Genomic DNA, 21,194 nt, shown 5'->3' on the forward strand with positions numbered 1-21,194 from the left:
AGTTTTATAGAGTTATGGTTAGACCGGCCATGTTGTATGGGGCGGAGTGTTGGCCGGTTAAGAACTCCCATATCCAGAGGATGAAGGTAGCAGAGATGAGGATGCTGAGGTAGATGTGCGGGCACACTAGGATAGACAAGATTAAGAATGAAAATATTCGGAAGAAGGTGGGTGTAGCCCCCTGTGGATGACAAGATGTGGGAAGCGAGGCTCAGATGGTTCGGGCACGTACGGATGAGAAGCCTTGATGCTCCGGTGAGGAGGTGTGAGCGGTTGGCCGTGGTGGGTACGAGAAGAGGTAGAGGGAGGCCTAAGAAGTATTGGGGAGAGGTGATCAGGCAGGACATGGTACGACTGCAGATTTCCGAGGACATGGCCCTTGATAGGAAGGTCTGGAGATCAAGCATTAGGGTTGTAGGTTAGGGGGTAGTAGAGCTTTCCTTACTTCATACCCGGGGTGAGGCGGGGTTGGATTAGGGTTGATCTTAGATGACTTGCAATTTATGTTGAGTCCACCCTATCCTTGTTGTTTATCTTAGCCCCGGGCCTTAGATACTGATTATTGTTATTGCATGTCATTTATCTTTTGGTTGTTATGCTTGTATTACTATTACGGGTTTCTACTGGAGTTACTAATGAATTGTCTTTTCTTATTTTTGATTTCCGTCTTTCTGAGCCTAGGTTCTATCGGAAACAACCTCTCTGCCCTATCGGGGTAGGGGTAAAATCTACGTACACATTACCCTCTCAGACTCCACTTTGCGGGATCTTACTGGGCAGTAATAGTAGTTGTTGTAGTATATATGAATATTTGAATTCCCTTGACGCAAGAGAAGTACAGGTTCAAATCTCGTATTTGACTTATTCTTATTCTTTTTAATCCCTTTGTCAGAATTCTTGATTCTATCACTGCTTGAAGGACGTCCAACCAGAATACTCAGAGTATCCTAGAGGATAATCAAGAGGTAGCATCACTAGTCCATATATATAGAGCTAGGAATGAGGACTCTTATTGGAGTCCCAGTCGTTTTACTCCTTAAATGGTCGTGAGCAATCCTTTATCTTATGATTGGGGTTGAACTATGACCAAAGTCTCTATTAGAGATCAAATCCATCTGCTCTATCCTCCGAATTTTCATTTCACAATTAGGGCACCAGAACTCAATTAAACAGAACTAAGGGATACAACAGCTGACTAAATTTGGATACATTTTCAATTATAAGATTCAGCATTCAGAAAATGCTGCACAAAACAAACGAATCTACGGATTGATTCTATATGGTGTCATTGGATCAATCCATAATAGTTTTTATAATACTAGCAACAAGATTTATATCACACACAGTTTATTATGTTCACTTAAAATTGGAGTTATGTTATAGCCTAGAAAGCAGATTACCTACACACTTTGCAAAGATTAAAAAAAAAGGGTAGCGCGGTGCACTAAGTGGATCCGGAGAAAGGCCGGACCACAAGGGTCTATTGTACGCAGCCTTACCTTACATTTCTTCAAGAGGTTATTTCCACGACTCGAACTCGTGACCTTCTGGTTACATGACAGCAACTTTACCGGTTACGTCAAAGCCCCCTTCAACATTTTGCAAAGATTGCAGCATATTATATGCTTATTTCTAGAACTTCAACTTGTATGATGGCAAATAGAAATTATCTTACATAGCACCATATAACTGTATAATCAACTCTATCAGAACTTCCATCAAATTCATCCTCCTGATTTCAAATAGAAAGAGAATGGGGGTTTAGTTATATTGATATTATAATCTTCTGATATACTCCCTGTCCCAAATTGCTAGTCTTGTACACTTTCATTTTATGGAAAGACTTAATACATTTTGATTATGGTAAATTTTTCTGCTACCACTTTTACTCAACATAAATTTATCCTTACTATATTAACTTCAATACAAAAAAGTTCAAATATGAACCAATAAGTTTCTCAACAAATATTAAACAACTTATGCTTTCAAGTTTCAAGTGTTAAAAGTCAAAATGACCAGCAAAATCGAAGTAACAAAGCGAGTATCACAAATGAACAAGAAACTGGTTGCATTTTGTTTGCACACAGTTATAGCCTATAATGAAACTAGTACAGAGTATTATCACCAAACAATGACCTAGCATTAACTTCCTCAGCATCATGATTCATGAGACAATATCAAAGGCAGAATCAAACAAGGATCTCGACAATCAGTTATCAGCATTCGAATTTTAGCAAAAAATACCAACAACGATATACCACCCTGCAATCTTACCTTGAATTTTCACCGAATCCAAGCATTACTCCACCTCCAATTTGCAGACGAAAAGGAAAACATGTTGATCATATCCTCAGAACAAATTGATCAAATACAATATATTCAAACAAACATATGAGGATATAAGCTTGGTATCATATAGCTTTCTCCACTCTACTAAGTAATTATCACAAAATAAGAACTATCGATGAATTACCTTGTCCCACAATTTCTGAATACCACAAGAATAGCTATACTGCAGGGTTTGTATAGCTTATGAACCATACGTCCGAAAAGGCGGATCAACATGCAAATAACTCAAACCTCAACAAACCCAGTGTAATCCCATAAGTGGGGTCTGGGAAATAATTCAAACCTCACGAAGAAGAAATGATATATAACTCAAATGCAACTGGACACCCTCAGCTCCAGCACATGAAAAGACTAATCAATTCTATAAACATAAGCCTGTGCCGATCACATCGCTGTAATTTAAGGCTCTTCACTGCATAAAATTTTACTTATCTACCTATACTTAAAAATGTCCAGCTCAGAAGAAAAATTCAGGATACTCCACATATTTTCTTAGATTTTGTATCACAAGTTAAGATTTCAAATATGATAATCACAGAGGTTATACATGATATCTTATGGCATTAGTTTTCCTTTCACCATTATTAGTAGCTAGCCATTAACAGATGTCAACACTCTATGTTGACAGATCATATTTAAAACTGAGTTCTGTTATAGACTAAGCTCGTAAACTGTATAGACATCCATTTCTTATTCATAAGAACTGAAAACACAAGTATTAGTAGATGTACAAGTATAAATTTCTGGAAGTTGTATAAACATGAAAGCAAATGAGGACAATCCACCTCTCAGCTTTCAAGGTCCTTCCTATAGTGACTCCCAATCACAGAACGAAGCCAAAAAAAGGAGACGGGCGGAAAGTGCAATCTACTTCCAGCTAGAGTGTATCAATCAGGTAAAGAAGCTAATCCACTCACTAAACTGTTAGCTCAGACTTTGGAGTGAACAAGAGCAATGCTTTGAACCTATCGGAAAAGAGTGAATGTTATTATCCATCTTGACGAGCAGCTTGCTTCTGGAGAAGAAGGTATTTAAGATCTCCATAAGTTCCAGCAAGATGGAACCGAACCAATCAAACAAACTGATATGGCAAAATTTTAGCGTTTGTAGAATACAATGTCACGGCTGCAGTTGGCCTTAATAGCTTCCTCTAAACCTTGTACACGGTCAAAGTCAACTTTGAAAGTGACCATGGTGACTCCATCTTTTCCGGTATCATAATCCTGCTTGATGTCCTCTGCTTGGAAAGACTGGAGCTGCATATCACAAAACAGATTTTCAGAAATGCACTAACATAAAGTAAACATGCACCAATTATGCTCTTTCGGCATCCAGCTTTTGACTAAGAGAATGAACCGAAAAAAAATGGAAACAGAAGAATCAAACACTACAGAGAATATAAATAGAGCAACAGCAAGAAATATTAGCATTTTTCATACATAAGATCAAACTTACCTGATGGTATAAAACCCCTAACAGGTCAAAAGGAACCTCCAAGCCCATCGGAACCTGAACCGAAAAGTATTGCCTAATCAATGAGTAGGTCTCGAGTTTATGTCAAAAGCGTAGAATGAAATGAGAAGAGTAGGATCAGCAATAGAAGTGGATTTTGAAACTATGCTTATACAAGATGGGCAAGGGACAAGGGGCAGAAAGCTGCTCAAGCAATTAGTTTATTACTTTAGATTTTATGAGACACGTAGGAGCATTTCTCAAACATTCTGCAGCTACTCCTCCATAAGCTCTAACTAGACCGCCAGTGCCAAGTTTAATTCCTCCAAAATACCTGCGATTTAGAAAGCAACAAGATAAAGAAACATGAATACTTTCACTTCTTGGAAACAGTCCCCAGTTTAGGTGCATGAATTTTCGTTTAACCTCAAGAAAGATGCAAGTCTAGTTTACATCTCCTTGACAAATATTATGCTAGTATTAACACTGTTTACTGAAATAAAATCGGGTACCTTATCACAACAACCATGACTCTATCCAACCCTGAGGATGCAATTGCAGAATGTATTGGCTTGCCAGCAGTACCGGATGGTTCGCCATCATCATTACTCCGATATTGTTCTCCAACCTAAAGAGAACAAACCATAACATTTTTTGGCATGGCAAGGTAAAAGCCAAGAAAGAAATTTAAAAAAATTGGAGAAACCTAAAACTAGAGGGACTCTGTTTCTTATTTGTCACTCCAAGCATAAGAAGCAGTCATCATTATGGATGGAAACAGTTGTAATCCAAAATTCTACTCGCGAACCACATGTTCTCAATCAAATAATGTATCAACTACACTTCAATCACTAAACCAGTAGCATACACTTAATCAGTGGCGGAGCTGAAGGGAGCCAGGATACTACTGTAGCGATAATGGGGTTCAAAAATAGCCTTACGTCACAAGTTTAAATCCGAGGTGTGACACTTTGGTATTTTTTGTTTTAATTTCCTCGTATGAATTTTTGGCTCCGCCACTGCACTTAATACTTGTTTCAACAAGTGTAGCTGTTTTTTTTATGTTAAAACTATTTTTTTCATCAAATTGCAGATATTTCTATCATATATCAATAAAAACATAATTTTGGCCATAAGTACATACCTTGTACGCCCAACAATTATGAGTAGCTCGAGGGTCTTTTACCTAAAATCAAATCCAATCAAGTATTACAAAAATATAACCAAAACCCAAACTAAACACAAATCTTCAAAAACAAACTCAACATTCCAATTCCAAGAACTAAACACATGCAAAAGATTCAATCTTTACACAAAAGGGTACCTCTGAAAGGAAGGATTGGGCAGAACGCTCGTCAGGAATATGGCCAGCAATTGCAATAAATTTGCTCTTTTTTATTTCTTTTTCAAAAGTGGCCCTTTCTTTAATTGTTGTAAATGCACCTTTATTGCTATTGGGATTTGAACTGCTGCTGCTGCTGCTGCTGCTGCTAGTGGCGACCATTTGTTTTCCGGTGCCGGAAAATAGGATCGCCGGTGAGAAATACAGGCGGTGGTTACGGAGGCGACAGTAGAGGTGGTGGTTCAGTTTTGAACAAGGAGTGGAAAATAACCAGTTAGCAGACATCTATGGCAGCTATTTCGTGGAGATTGAGGATGTTGGCAACTGGTGTAAAATTAAAAAGGGTAAATTGAATTTTTTACCCATTTAGTTTATGAAATTGCGAGAACTACTCTATAGTTTTGGTAATGACGAATTAGTCTTCGGAGTTAAAGAGCTCCCCAGTAGCTAGTGGTGCTTATCGGACGGATCGAGGGATAATTAAGTTTAACGGTTCGATTTATCGGTTATCAGATTATAAATATAGTAATCCGCTAGCCATCCGATAAGACAACGGGTGGACTGGTATCGAATTAACGATTATCGGGTGGTTTATCGACTAAACCAAATAAAAAAAATTTGAACAATTCTAGTTTTGTGAATATCAAATGGCCAAATTGCATAGTTCAAACTGTCTCTGTTAGTAGTAGTAGCTTTTCCTGATGAGAAGCCAGAGATGACCGTCGTTAGCTACAGACAGTTCTATCATTCTATGTACAACTACTTATGCAACAACGAAGTAACGGTTGCTATTACTTTATTGTGCTATAATATGAGTTAATTGTCTGTTCACAACAACAACAACAACAAAACGACCCAGTATAATTCCACAAGTGGGGCTAATTGTCTGCTCACTCGCTTTTATAATTTCAACCCTTATCACAGAATGCTCAAACTGAAACAAGGATAAAACCAGGTGAACCAACACAAAAGTAGCCTGCACCAGAGGATACCACCAAGCCAGTACCCAATGTTGCTTCTACGCAGCTGCAGAAATCCAACATTGATTCTATAACAGGAAATACTTTGCCGGAAATAACACCCCAGTGTATGGGCACAATAAAGACAAATTTGATTCTGATACAAAGATGAAAAACCTAAACTTCTTACTAATACTTTAGCCATTTAGGATGTCAATAGTACTTTATATATATATAGGGGTAAAAGTGTAAATATAAAAAATTTAACGAGTTAACGGTTTATCCGATAAGAAAATTGAGTAATCCTCCTTCCTAAACCGTTAAGCTGTTATTTATAAAATCTCAATTCGTTCATCACTCATTACCCCCGATAATCCTATACCAACAAGCCAATAAGTCATCGGTTCGGTTAACGGTTTCAGTTCAATTTTGAACAGTCCTACCAGTAGCAACTATACTTCTTGTAAAGTTAGGGCTGTCGAATTTGGCCCCAGCCTAAATGGCCCGCCCAAGGTTGGGTTGGTCATTGACGCACCCATTTATTGACCTTAGCATATCTTGATTCAACAAATCTCAACCTATTTAAAGTTGGGCTGATTTTTAACCCAAATTAATCCATGAGTAACTTTACTAAAATATCTTACAAATAAATTTTTTTTTGACATGTTATATATAACCATAACAACAACAAAAAAAGTCTTATTTAGTAATTATACAATTCATAAGAAAACAATACATATTGAGTAAAGTTTGATAAGAGTGGATGAGTTGGGTTATGACTCACATTTTAGCACATCTTGACCCAACATATTTTAGCTCAAGTAACTTAATGACCGCCCAATTATTGACTCAACTTATTTTAATAAATCCAAAATCGGTCCAACCCGCCCATTTGACACCCATATAAAGTTGAAAATTCTTCAAAATGGATGTCATTTCACTTGAGGAATAAAAGGTAAAACATTATACTCCATTAGAAGACCTCTTCTTTCATATAATGGTAGGAAAGAAAAAAAGATTTTCTACCTTATACTTTGTTGTGGAGAAAGATCTACCAAGGTTTAAATGGTAGTTGTATAACTATCAACTATGATATTCGGATGGATGAGATCTCAGAAAAATAATATTTATTCGTATTTGATATTTATATTAGATAAAATAATTTTAACTTAGTACTTTTTAAATGATAAATATATATGTATGAAAAACACATTTTTCATTCATTAATTTGATGTAAAAAAAAACAAGTGTAATTCTTTACAATATGATTCGCTCACCCTTAATCAGAGATCTCTAGTTTGAGCTCGAGAATGAAAAATGTTTTTCCCTCTAATATATCATATATGGTACAATATACCATGCAATGTTTTCTAGTAAATCATTTTGTCTTTTTATTTCCTTGAGCCGAGGGTCTTTTGAAAATAATTTTTTTATTTCTTCGGAGTAGGGGTAAGGTCTGCGTACACACTGTCCTCCTCAGACCCCATTAGTGGAATTTTACTGGGTTGCTATTGTTGTTGTTGTTGTTGTTGTTGTTGTTGTTGTTGTTATAGTAGTATAGTGTAAATACGAAATGCTTCGTGCACCGGGCGAACCAATGTGGTGTGAATCTAACTTAGTTAGATCGGTATGTTTCAAATAGCGGCTAAGCAACCAACAATAGTTTATAAAAATTGTGTCGTTAATACAGAGTATAAATTCTATATCATTCTCATTTTCTCTTCCTTTTTAAAATCTCTCTCAAAAGCAACCATTGTTTCTGTTTATAGCCTCGATTGCCTAAAACAATTTTACTTCATTCGTACATAAAACATGAATTTAGAGAAGAAAGGTATAAGCCTCCACATTATTTATTGTAAGAGCTTTAAAAAACAAAAAGTTAGAAAATTTCAGTTTTCCAATAAATCTTTGTTACTACTCTCGTGTTGCTTACTGTTATTGCTTTTTTTTTAATTTTTTTTTGAGTTGAAGGTCTATCGGAAATAGTCTTTATATCCTTATAAAATAGGGGTAAGATTTGCGTACATTCTACCTTCTCCAGACTCCACTTATAGAATTGACTGATTTATTATTATTGTTTTTAGTGTGTGTACAAACCGAACCTGAAAACCGTACCAAACCAAAAAGTCAAACCAAGCCGATTAAAAAATCCGACTAGATTTGGTTTGGTATTGAGTAAAATAAGATGAACCAAACCGACATATAAATATATAATTTTTATATATACTTTTAAGATTTTATATAGAATTTTCTTTAAAAAATATCTAGAAATATTTGGGATTATCTTGCGGGATATAATATTTAATACTATATAAAGTGCTCCATATTTATTAACCTTAGATATTGGGTTATATGATCACTTTCTCGTCAAGCGTTACTGAAATGCGTCAATCTCTTTGTCCTTCTATATTCATATCATATGTTAAGATCTACTAAATTGTTATATCTTTTTCGAATGTGAGGTGATTATTATTATTTAGGTACCATATTGATTTTTATGTTTAATTACTAAATTCGGTTAACCTTGAAAGTGTACATCAACGAAACATTATTGTCAGACAACTAAAAAAATAATTATTATGTGTTACTTAGAAAATTCTCTCATAAGAATATTTTAATAGATAATATGTTGTCAATTTTTTATATTTTTACTAAACATATATTTACTTATCAAAAAATTAACAAAGTAAGATTTAAATAATATTTAAGTAACAAAAAAACCCGAAAAACCTTAAATATCCGACAAAACCGAACCAATCCAAACGATATAGTTGGTTTGATTTGGTTTTGATAAAACCCGAATCAACCCAGTCTATATACGCCTCTAATTGTTGTTACCTGACAAAAATATTTTTTCAATGTTAACTTGTTTGGTCAAACTTCTAAGAAGCTTAACATGCTTATTTTGAAGAGTTAAGATATTTGATCGAAATTCTCTAAAAATTAAATAAAAATGTCATTGCGTTGTAGTAGAGCTATTTTTTGGTTGTAGTGAAGAAGTTGAAAAAATAGCTTCTCCTTAGAGGTAGAAACATAAGTTTAATTTTTTTAGGATTAAATAGCATTTTCAGAAAGACTCATCAAACAAAAACTACTTTTACAATACCAACAAAGTGCTATCCAAATCATCTTATGATAGAAACATAAGTTTAGTTTTTTCAGGATAAAATAACTTTTTAAAAAAGACTCACCAAATATAAACCGCTTCTCAATACTAACAAAGGCGTTCATAAAATGATTTGCTAAATACTGCTGCTATTATCTGAAAGTTCCTTTTACGAATCTCATCACAAAAAATACTTCTCAGAAATCGGGAATTGAATGTTGGAAAAATTGGATGATTATGAAGAATAAAATGTTTAGCTTGAGGCGTGTCAAGAACACTGTCCTTAAGGATATTTCGCCCATACCGAGATGAATAATATTAGGCATATCCCCCAGGATTCAACAAGCTCTTCTAGTATAACTAGGAGCAGAAACAACAAAGATTTATAAGAAGAAAATCCAGCACCAAAGCCACCATCAATTGTCAAACCGTTAAAATTAAATTGTTAATTGAAAATATTCTATCAGTTACAATTCTATCAAGATTATATTAAAATAATGAACCTAGACATAATTGTAAATATTCTTTTTGAGATATTAAAATATTTTTGATTCAACAATCCCCCACATAGTTCAAAAAGAATATTATAATAAAATAAGATAAAACTAAAAAAAATCCTGGGTTTTCACAATTGAGCATAATGCGTCGAATCTGGTGTCTCTTGGACTATGAACCATACCTAGATAAAATAAGATTAAACTTACAATATAATTGGTGAAATTTAGAACTTCTATGAACCAAGAATTCTTTTGTAAGTTTAGTGTCTTATCTATCACATTATACTCGCACACACTTTGTTGTTTATCGCAGTTTTGCGCTAATAGGCCATGCGCGCGCCTGGTTTTTATGAGTGCTCTAGAAATTTCGCCACAAATTTTATAGTAGCAGCCCCACTCCACACTCATATAGGTCCATCCATCAAGTGTATTATGCAGCACAATACACCACCCATAAAGGCTATGGATTATTAGATTAAGAGTTTAATAACTCAGCCTCTCATTCCTTGTAGTCTTGTACTATATACGCACACACACCATAGGAAGGGATATAATTAATAGTGCACGTTTGATCAACTAATGACTTGTTATTACCCATATGAACCTACTTCATGGGATCTCCAATCACATAGGTTGGGTTACCATCATAGTTGATATAACTCAAATTGGCAAAAGTCTCATTCCCCTCGATGTTTCAGATATTAATTTTCTTCCCAAAGGTTTAGTCAGAGGATCGGCCAAATTCACTTCTGACTTCACATAATCTATGGAAATAATTTCATCTTTCAGCAGCTGCTTTATCACATTATGTCTCAATCGGATATGTCTACTCTTTCCATTAAAGGATTTATTTTTTCTTTCCGCTACACCATTTGATTGTGGAGAATATGACGGAGTTATCTTGTGAATTATGCCTATTTCTTACAATAATCATTTAGCAAAATAAATTCACTACCTTTATCAGATCTAACTCTTTTGATTTTCTTATCTAACTGATTTTCTACTTCAGATTTATAAATTAAAAACTTATCAAAAGCTTCATTTTTATTTATGTTTCGGATATTAATTTCCTTCCCAAAGGTTTAGTCAGAGGATCGGCCAAATTCATTTCTGACTTCACATAATTTATGGAAATAATTCCATCTCTCAGCAGCTGTTTTATCACGTTATGTCTCAATCGGATATGTCTACTCTTCCCATTAAAGGATTTATTTTTGGCAATGGCTATTGCAGCTTGGCTATCACAATGCATCGACACAGAGGGTGTCGGTTTAATTCCTAGTGGAATACTCGCCAAAAGGTTTTTTAACCACTCTGCCTCATTGCCAGCTAATTCCAATGCCACAAACTCAAATTCCATGGTAGATCTAGCTATTATCAATTGTTTAGCTGATTTCCATGCCACAACACCCCCATCGAGGGTGAACACATAACCACTAGTGGATTTTGTCTCATCTGAATCAGAGATCCAGTTAGCATCATTGTATCCTTCTAGTACAGTGAAAAATCCACTATATTTAATACCATAGTTCATGGTACCTCTCAAATATTTCATTACTCTTAATAATGCATTTCAATGATCATGACTTGGGTTTTGAGTATATCTACTCAATCTACACACAGCATATGCAATATCAGGTCTAGTAAAATTCATCAAATGCATTAGACTACCAAGAACTTGAGCATATTTATTTTGATCTACAACATCTCCATTATTCTTTTTTAACTGACTACTAGCATCATAAGGAGTGCTTACAGGTACCACATCAAAAGTATCAATTTTTTTAAGAATTCTTTCAACATAATATTCTTGAGTCAACATCAAACTATTGCCATCTCTTATAATTTTCATGCCTAAAATAACATTAGCTTCTCCCATGTCTTTCATCTCAAAATTAAAAGACAAGAAAAATTTGGTTTTATATACCAAATCAAGGCTAGAACTAAAAGCATGTCATCCACATAAAGGCAAATAATAACACATGTACCATCTACACATTTTGTATAAACACATTTATCTACTTCAATCGACTTGTGATATTCGTTGATTTGTGCGGTTTTGTCCTTGTCCTCCGTCATCTCCCACTTGTAATAGTTTCCAATTACAAACTTTTGTTTAGTAGCATCTTCAGTAGTGTACTATGTTATCATTGACTCCTAGATTTCTTTTGTCTCCTTATAGGAAACATAGACATCGAACAATTTGTTAGAATGAGTAGAAATTATAGTATGTCTATATACCTTATTAGCATGAACCCATTGATCCATCTGAATGGAAGTTGCTTCAGTTGGCTTAGGATCAGTAAGAGTAAAAGCAACTCCATGCATATCCAAAATAGAATGCACCCGTTCCTGCCAACGCTTAAAATTATCTCCACTGAAAATCTCAATTTTTGAACATCATGAAAAGGTTTGGCATAGGTAATTGGTGATGGAACAGCAACAGAAATAGTTGGTGCACCAGATGTAGTAGCATCAACAACAACATTAGCAACGTTATTTTCCATAATAACTATGTGGAAATATCCTTAAGATTTTTGGAAAAATTGGATGATTATGGAGAATAAAATGTAGTAGCATCAACAACAACATTAGCAACGTTATTCTCCATAATAACTATGTGGAAATATCCTTAAGATTTTTGGAAAAATTGGATGATTATGGAGAATAAAATGTTTAGCTTGAGGCATGTCAAGGACAATATCCTTAAGGATATTTCGCCCACACCGACATGAATAATATTAGGCGTATCCCCCAGGATTCAACAAGCTCTTCTAGTATAACTAGAAGCAGAAACAACAAAGATTTATAAGAAATAAACCCTGCACCAAAGAAAAAAGAAGAAATTTTTTATTATTTTCACACTGCCCTTCTAGGTAAAACCAATAAAGTATATATAGTGCAAAGAAAATGCGCACTCTGATATATAAAACTGTCCAAGCCATAATGGCTTTTTAACTTACTATATGTTAAAAACAAAAAAATAACGTAAAAGAAAGGATCAAGAAAGAATTCACTGACAAACAAATCATTAAGAATGCAATTCTAAGAATGCCAAAACGAATCATTAAGAATTCAATGTCAAGAATGCAAAACGTAAAACCATTGAAAGCCACCATCAATTGCCAAACCGTTAAAATTAAATTGTTAATTGAAAATATTCTATCAGTTACAATTCTATCAAGATTATATTAAAATAATGAACTTAGACATAATTGTAAATATTCTTTTTGAGATATTAAAATATTTTTGACTCAACAATCCCCCACATAAGATCTATTTATCCTTTTTAGAAGACGGTATACCGACACTCGGACTCGAACCGAGATGTATTAGCACTGCTTCCTAAGAGCAGCGTGTCTACCAATTTCACCATAGCGCCGTGTCTTGAACTCATAATAGCCTATGAATAAGCAATCGTTGAGATTGAGGAAGCTATTTTAGTTTAGTAATGATTCAAATGGATCAATAACAATAAAAAGTTGTTCAAATAGGAATTTGAAGTTGAAGGTTCATTATTTTAGATTTGAGTTTAGAGTCTTAGTTTTTTTTATTTAACCTGGGACTTTCCCATATTTTATGCTTTCCTCGAATTGAACTCTTGTAACTAAACCGTTCTATACTCTATTCCTCTTTATAATAACTTTTTACCTATAACAGCAACGACCATATTTATGGCAGAACGCTCTTTGTAAACCCATTTATAACAGCCATATAGAATCATAAAGATTACTAATAATAACTTTTAAAATATGCACACAAACTTTTTCATTAAAATAAAGTTTCTATTTTTCATAAGATATAAGATTTGAAAAATTGCACATAATATCTTTTTCATTGGACAAATCTCAAAAAATATTTAGATTGACAAATTTAATTGTTAAGCTCTTAGATTGTCTTCAACAGAAAGCTATTAGATACCTTTTTGCTGAAAATTTGGAGACGAATCTTTATATCTCTAATAAAACAATGAACTCTACGAAAAAACTACAATTACAAAGTTCTTCTAGCAGTCTTTAAAGAATTTATTTTTCTAGGTAGCTTTAAAATGGCCGACTTAGAGTTTAAATCTTTATACATTTAGTTATGAATTTATTAATAATATATTAGCTTTCTTCAATAATTACCTAGTGAAATATGCATATCCTTTTTGAGAATTTAAATTTGAATAATTTTTTATATGTAATATTAAAAACGAAAAAATAATTGACTTTTGGATAATTTTTATCTATAACAGGCAAAAAATATTTAAACATCAAATGTTATTATATGTGTATAACAACCATTTTCTATAAAAGCCAAAAATTATTGGAACAAACAAAACTGTTATAGAGAGGATTGACTGTAGGTTAGAAAGATCGCTAAACATGTTATATTGAACAAATACTAAATTCTGTTTTAATAATTAAATTACAAGAAGTCGCTTTGGCCGAGTGGTTAAGGCGTGTGCCTGCTAAGTACATGGGGTTTCCCCGCGAGAGTTCGAATCTCTCAGGCGACGATTTCTTTTTGTCCGCTTTTTGACACCAATGGGCCCCAAGAAACTCAGCTGCTATTCACCTTTTGCCACGTAAGAGGAAAAAAATCAAAAGTGGGCCAAAGTGAATGAGCACCCTCCCCTAATAAACCCAAACGCGGTGACTCGGTCCCGTCTTTCCAGCTTATAGGGCAGGGCGATTGCGTCAACATTTTGTTCCTTTTTTATTACTATTCTCTTTTGGGTCCAAGTCAAGCACTCAAATTATTTGGCAAATTTCCTTTATTTGGACTTTGAAGGCTTTATCATTTTGAGCTTGCCTTTACTAATTTCTAGTGATAATATAGATAGTCTACCCTTTGCTTCAATGATTTGAACATGTAATCTATATATATATATATATATGCGAATGAAAATTTTCCCACATAATGTGTCAATTGAGATTGTTGCATCTTGAGCAATCTTCCATTAGGCGCGGAGGCAAAAGCTAAGCTTCGGGTTCGGCCGAACCTAGTAAATTTTGCTCAAAATGTATATTTCTATTAAAAAATTAATTTAATATATAAATATTGAATTCAAAACCAGTCACTAACACTTGAAGTCTGTGTATAAAATCCAGAACCTATAAGGTTAAAATCGTGGCTTCTCATGTCCCATGTTTGATTATTAGAAGCAGAAAAATGAGAGGATCGAGCAATTCTGTAAGGAGGTTGACACAATAAAGGCGGAGTCCTTGGGGTGGAAGAAAGGTATGGACCGCCTTGATGCAGAAAAAGAGACTGCTGGACTTGAGTTAAGAGTACGACAATTACATTTTTATATCAGTAGACGGTGTTCAATTAGTTTAATTTGTAAATTTCTTATCAAATAAAGAAGTGGTAAATACTTATTAAAATTTGTTATAATTTGTTGGTAAAAATATTGGATTATGGAGAATAAAATTTAGCTTGAGGCGTATCAAGGACACTATCTTTAAGGATATTTCCCTCGCATTATGATGAATAATGTGACGATCCCAATTTCCCTCCGTACGATATCGTGACGGCACATAGTCTCTAAAACTAAGTAAGCCTAACAACATGCGAAAATAACTGAAATAATAATTAAAAGACTCAACTCAACAACAAATGCAAAGACAATCTCCTCAACTCAGTATATAAGTAATAATCCAAAACCCGACGAAATACAAGTCACACGCTCTATGAAGTGATACTAAATATTTTTATACATCAGTGTCTAATAAAGGATAGAGAAATAAAATAGTTTAGATAAAAGGGGGACTTTGAGGCCTGCGGACGTCAGCAATTATACCTTGAAGTCTCTGCAATTGAGTTCTTGCTAATACCTGGGCTGGTAGGAGGTACCCGGATCTGCACACAAAAAAATATGCAAAAGCGTAGCATGAGTACACCACAACGGTACCCAGTAATTAAGTGTCAAGCCTAACCTCGATGTATTAGTAACGAGGTCAGTTCAAGGCCCTACTGAAAATAATACGAATCAGAATGAAAAATTTCACAATATAATAATAATGACAATGAAAATAAAACAAACAAGGAGCATGCCACAATTTAGATACACAAAATAAAGGTAAATAATAAATTACGGAAGAAAACAAGGATGTTATGACACGGAACTAAACAACCAAAATACAAGTGAAGAGATAGAAAGTATCAACAAGAGTCGTTACCGAGGTAACACCTCGTAGTCTCAATTCATAAATAAATTCACAATTCTTTCCTTATATCACTGCGGGAGCCTTTACATTTAGTTTTTAAAAACTTATTTTTCCCGAAATAGCATCCCATGTTTTAGCCCACCTTATCACCCCGCATGACTTCTAGTAGTTCCCCTACTAGCCACGTGTATCAAGCCCATATTATCTCACCACATGCGTTTCAACACCAGACCTTATATCACCACATGTGTATCAATATCACAACGTAACACAAATCACACCTCAAAGATATTCGCCAAAATGGCTATCATATTAAGACTACAAATGATGAAAAGATTGAATATCTTTATATTACTATAATAATGTCCGGTAAGAAATATGTGCTTGAAATGTTACATGCTCTTTCCTCCGGCTTATACTACACAAGTATTAGCAGGATTGAAACACATGCCGTAGTAAACGAGAAGTTTACTAATCAAGATAATTTTATTATTTGGCATGACCGGTTGGGCCATCCTGGTTCTAATATGATGCGTAAAATAATTGAGAATTCACATGGACATGCAATGAAGAATCAGAAGATTCTTCAATTTAAGGAATTCTCTTGTGCTGCGTGTTCTCAAGGAAAATTAATTATTAGACCATCAACTATTAAAGTTAGGATGGAATCCCCTGCATTTCTAGAACGTATACAGGGTGATATATGTGGGCCCATTCACTCTCCATGTGGACCATTCAAATATTATATGGTTTTGGTAGATACATCTACAAGATGGTCACATGTGTGCTTACTATCAACTTGCAATATGACATTTGCGAGATTGTTGGCTCAAATAATAAAGCTAAGAGCACAATTTTCAGATTATGCAATTAAGACAATTCGTCTTTATAATGCCGGTGAGTTTACATCCCAAGCCTTTAATGATTATTGTATTTCAACTGGGATAACAATTGAGCATCCGGTTTCTTATGTTCATACACAAAATGGTCTAGCAGAATCATTGATCAAACGCCTCCAATTAATTGCTAGACCAATGCTTATGAGAACAAAACTTCTCATTTCAGTATGGGGTCATGCTATTTTGCATGCAGCAGCACTTGTGCGGATAAGGCCCACAAGTTATCATAAAGTCTCCCTATTGCAATTGGCTTTTGGTCAGGAGCCAAATATTTCCCATCTCAGGATCTTTGGTTGTGCGATATATGTTCCAATTGCTCCACCACAATGCACAAAGATGGGTCCTCAAAGAAGGTTGGGGATATATGTTGGATATGAATCTCCTTCTATTATAAAATATCTAGAGACGATGACTGGAGATTTTTTTACAGCAAGATTTTCTGATTGCCATTTTAATGAATCAGTATATCCAACATTAGGGGGAGAAAATAAGCAGCTGAAAAAGAAGATAGATTGGAATGCATTATCACTGTCTCATTTAGATCCTCAAACAAATCAATGTGAACAAGAGGTTCAAAAGATTATTCATTTACAAAATATTGCAAATCAATTGCCAGATGCATTTACTAACCTACCAAGGGTAACTAAGTCACATATTCCAGTTGCTAATACTCCAATTCGAGTTGATATCCCGACAGAACAATTAATTAAAGCAAATGAGTCTAAGCCATGCTTGAAATGTGGTAGACCAATCGGTTCTAAAGATAAAAATCCTCGAAAAAGAAAAGGAGCAAGTGATCAAAGTGAACATAACACAGAGGTAGAGGCTCAAGAAGAGCCCCAAGACGTAACAAATGATAAGACCTTAGGGGAGGTCCAAGTGCCTAAAAATAATGAAAATGAAGAGATGTCAATAAGTTACGTCTTAATCGGGAAAAGATGGAACCGAAATAATATTGTTATCGATAACATTTTTGCTTATAATGTTGTTGTTGAAATAATGCAACAAGATGAGGATCTTGAACCAAAATCTGTCAATGAATGTAGACAGAGAAATGATTGGCCAAAATGGAAAGACGCTATCCAGGCAGAGTTAACTTCACTTGGAAAACGTGAAGTCTTCGGACCCATAGTTCGAACACCTGAAGGCATAAAGCCAGTAGGGTATAAATGGATTTTTGTGCGAAAACGAAATGATAAAAATGAAGTCGTTAGATATAAAGCACGACTTGTGGCACAAGGGTTTTCCCAAAGGCCTGGAATTGATTATATGGAGACATATTCTCCTGTAGTGGATGCTATCACCTTCAGGTATCTCATAAATATGGCAGTACAAGAAAAACTTGATATGCATCTAATGGATGTTGTTACAGCCTATTTGTATGGATCATTAAACAACGAAATTTTTATGAAAGTACCTGAGGGATTTAAAGTACCAGAAGCATATAAAAATTTTCGAGAAACTTGTTCAATAAAGCTTCAGAAATCTATATACGGATTGAAACAATCAGGACGTATGTGGTACAATCGCCTGAGTGAATACCTGTTGAAAGAAGGGTACAAGAATGATCCAATTTGTCCCCGTGTCTTTATAAAAAGGTCTGGATCTGAATTTGTTATAATCGCCGTATATGTTGATGATTTAAATATCATTAGAACTCCTGGGGAGCTTCCAAAAACAGTAGACTGTTTGAAGAAAGAATTTGAAATGAAAGATCTTGGAAAGACAAATTTTGTCTTGGTCTACAAATTGAGTATATGAAAGATGGAATATTTGTCCATCAATCGACATACACCGAAAAGATTTTAAAGCGATTCTATATGGATAAAGCACATCCATTGAGTACCCCGATGGTTGTGAGATCACTTGATATAAAGAAAGATCCATTCCGACCTCATGAAAATGATGAAGAGCTTCTTGGTGCCGAAGTATCATATCTTAGTGCAATTGGGGCATTAATGTATCTTGCCAATAATTCCCGACCAGATATAGCTTTCTCAGTAAGCTTATTGGCAAGATTTAGTACTTCGCCAACACAAAGACACTGGAATGGTATTAAACATATATTCAGATACCTCCAAGGGACCATTGATATGAGTTTATTTTATTCAAATGAATCCAAGCCATCATTGATTGGTTATGCAGATGCAGGATATTTGTCTGATCCACACAAAGGTCGATCTCAGACAGGCTATTTATTTACAAGTGGAGGTACAGCCATATCATGACGTTCGACAAAACAAACTATGGTTGCTACTTCTTCAAATCATGCAGAGATAATAGCCATTCACGAAGCAAGTCGAGAATGCGTTTGGTTAAGATCTATAACTCAACACATTCAGCAAACATGTGGTCTTTCTTCGAAAGAGAATATTCCAACAATATTGTATGAAGACAATGCTACATGCATAGCTCAATTGAAAGGAGGATATATCAAAGGAGATAGAACAAATCACATTTCACCGAAATTCTTTTTCACTCATGATCTTCAGAAGAATGGTGAAATAGATGTACAACAAGTTCGTTCAAGTGATAATTTGGCTGATCTGTTCACTAAGGCATTACCAACCTCAATATTTGAAAAGCTGATATATAAGATTGGAATGCGTCGTCTTCGAGGCATTAAGTAATTTTTCATTAGGGGGAGTAACTACACGCTGCACTCTTTTCCTTAACCAAGGTTTTGTCCCACTGGGTTTTCCTGGTAAGGTTTTTAATGAGGCAGCAAGCAATGCATATTATAAATAACTATGTATATCCCAATATTTTTTTTGTAAGTTTTTAATGAGGTACATTATCTTACATGGACATCCAAGGGGGAGTGTTATGAATAGTTTGTACATTGGATACTACTTTGGATACTACATTGGATACTACATTGGATGCTACATTGGATACCCATGTTGTGAATAACTTAAAGATTAAATTTCCTATTTTATGTCCATCATCTTTACTTTTTATGTCTATAAAAGGCCATGTAATTGCAATGAAAAATTATACCAAAGTGAAAGAAGAAAACATTTCTCCATTCTCTCTATCTCTTCTTGTTTACATTTTACTGCATTGCTTTTATTTTATAACAAGATTCAATTTGTTAAAATTGAATTCAAGCTTATCAATCGCTAGTTACAAATATTAAAGAAATGTATTCAAAATAATTAGTGTAAAGAAGACCCATTAAATCTTATCTTGGGATACGCTTAATTTATGGTTTATTGTGTAGGTGAAATATTTTAAATGACAATATCTTTGACACGCCTCAAGTTAAATCTTGTTTTCGATAATCAATTTTTCCAACAAAACTTACTACATTTGTGTTTATGAGTAAATTTTATTCAACACGTAATGTACTAATTTTCAAAACTTAGGAATGAAAAAAAAATGAATATACCTTTGTGATAGTCACTTTGTAGGGGTGGGGTGGGTGGGTTCTCTTTTGGGGGTAAAAGAATCATGGAGTAGATATTACGCATGTAAAATAAGCCACAAACTGCAGATGCTAGCTTTCTCCCATTTTCCGTAAACAGTTGACCGCACAATTGGATGGCCCGAGAGCCAAATTGGGGCATCAAATGCCAAGTTGACCCGTTGGCTTTAACTGGGTTTGAAAATGAGTACCTCCTATATATCAATTGACGTGATGCATTTTTTTAGTCTGCTGCACAAAAAAAAAGGGACAATTTTTTATATTTTTAAAAAATTACAATTAGACATATCATTTTATTCTTAATGATATGATCTACAGCTACGCAAATAATTATGGCCGATTTAAAATTATAAATTTTTAAAAACTTTTCTTTCTTTAATTCTATGTCTAATCAAGGCATATCAAATAAAATAGGACGGAGGAAGTATATATTAATGTTTTTGATTGCGCGGTTTCAAAGTGCCGGGTAAAACTTTGGGGTCCTTTAATTTATTCTCAACCTATACATACGCGCCATGAATTTTCTGCAGAAGAAAAAAAGGTCATATGATCCATTAATTACACAATAAAATTTCAACTTTTTGATAGCAATTCCTTCGCGTAACGAATAAGAATTTTTCTCTTTTCTATCTAACGATTCTTCTTAAAATAGAGTAACTATTTGTCATATTATAACAGAAATGACTTTAAATTTATCGAAATGGACACATATAGTTCATATATGCACTTGAGTTAACTATCTAAAAGTTGGGCGTACAAAGTAAACCGATAAACCGCACCAACCCGATAATTCGAGTCAAACCGAGAAAAAAACCCGACTATGATTTGGTTTAATTTGGTTTGGTGTTGGAAAAAAAAAACGACCATAATTGGTTTGGTTTGGTTTTAACTAAAGAAAGTCAAACCGAAACCAAACCAACCCTACATTACATATATAGAAATTTTAGATATATTTAATATATAAATATACTTATTGTGAGTTTATAAATATTTCTTAAAAAATTTCAT

General features: G+C 34.3%; 1 protein-coding gene and 1 non-coding gene across 2 annotated transcripts; one reads left to right on the forward strand and one right to left on the reverse strand.

Moving 5' to 3' along the window:
• Positions 1–3,016: 3,016 nt before the first annotated feature.
• LOC107811774 (uncharacterized) lies at positions 3,017–5,482 on the reverse strand. The gene is made up of 6 exons (XM_016636768.2): positions 5,126–5,482; positions 4,946–4,987; positions 4,314–4,429; positions 4,030–4,135; positions 3,805–3,858; positions 3,017–3,605 (listed from the first exon to the last, which is right to left on the reverse strand). The coding sequence occupies exons 1-6, from the start codon at positions 5,426–5,428 to the stop codon at positions 3,447–3,449; spliced, it is 780 nt and encodes a 259-aa protein (XP_016492254.2). The 5' UTR covers positions 5,429–5,482; the 3' UTR covers positions 3,017–3,446.
• Positions 5,483–14,124: 8,642 nt separating this feature from the next.
• On the forward strand, positions 14,125–14,206 carry TRNAS-GCU (transfer RNA serine (anticodon GCU)). Its single transcript has one exon. It is a non-coding gene; the product is annotated as a tRNA-Ser (tRNA).
• The last annotated feature ends 6,988 nt before the right edge of the window (positions 14,207–21,194 follow it).

Source organism: Nicotiana tabacum, chromosome 11, assembly GCF_000715075.1.
Source record: "Nicotiana tabacum cultivar K326 chromosome 11, ASM71507v2, whole genome shotgun sequence".
Classification (NCBI taxonomy): domain Eukaryota; kingdom Viridiplantae; phylum Streptophyta; class Magnoliopsida; order Solanales; family Solanaceae; genus Nicotiana; species Nicotiana tabacum.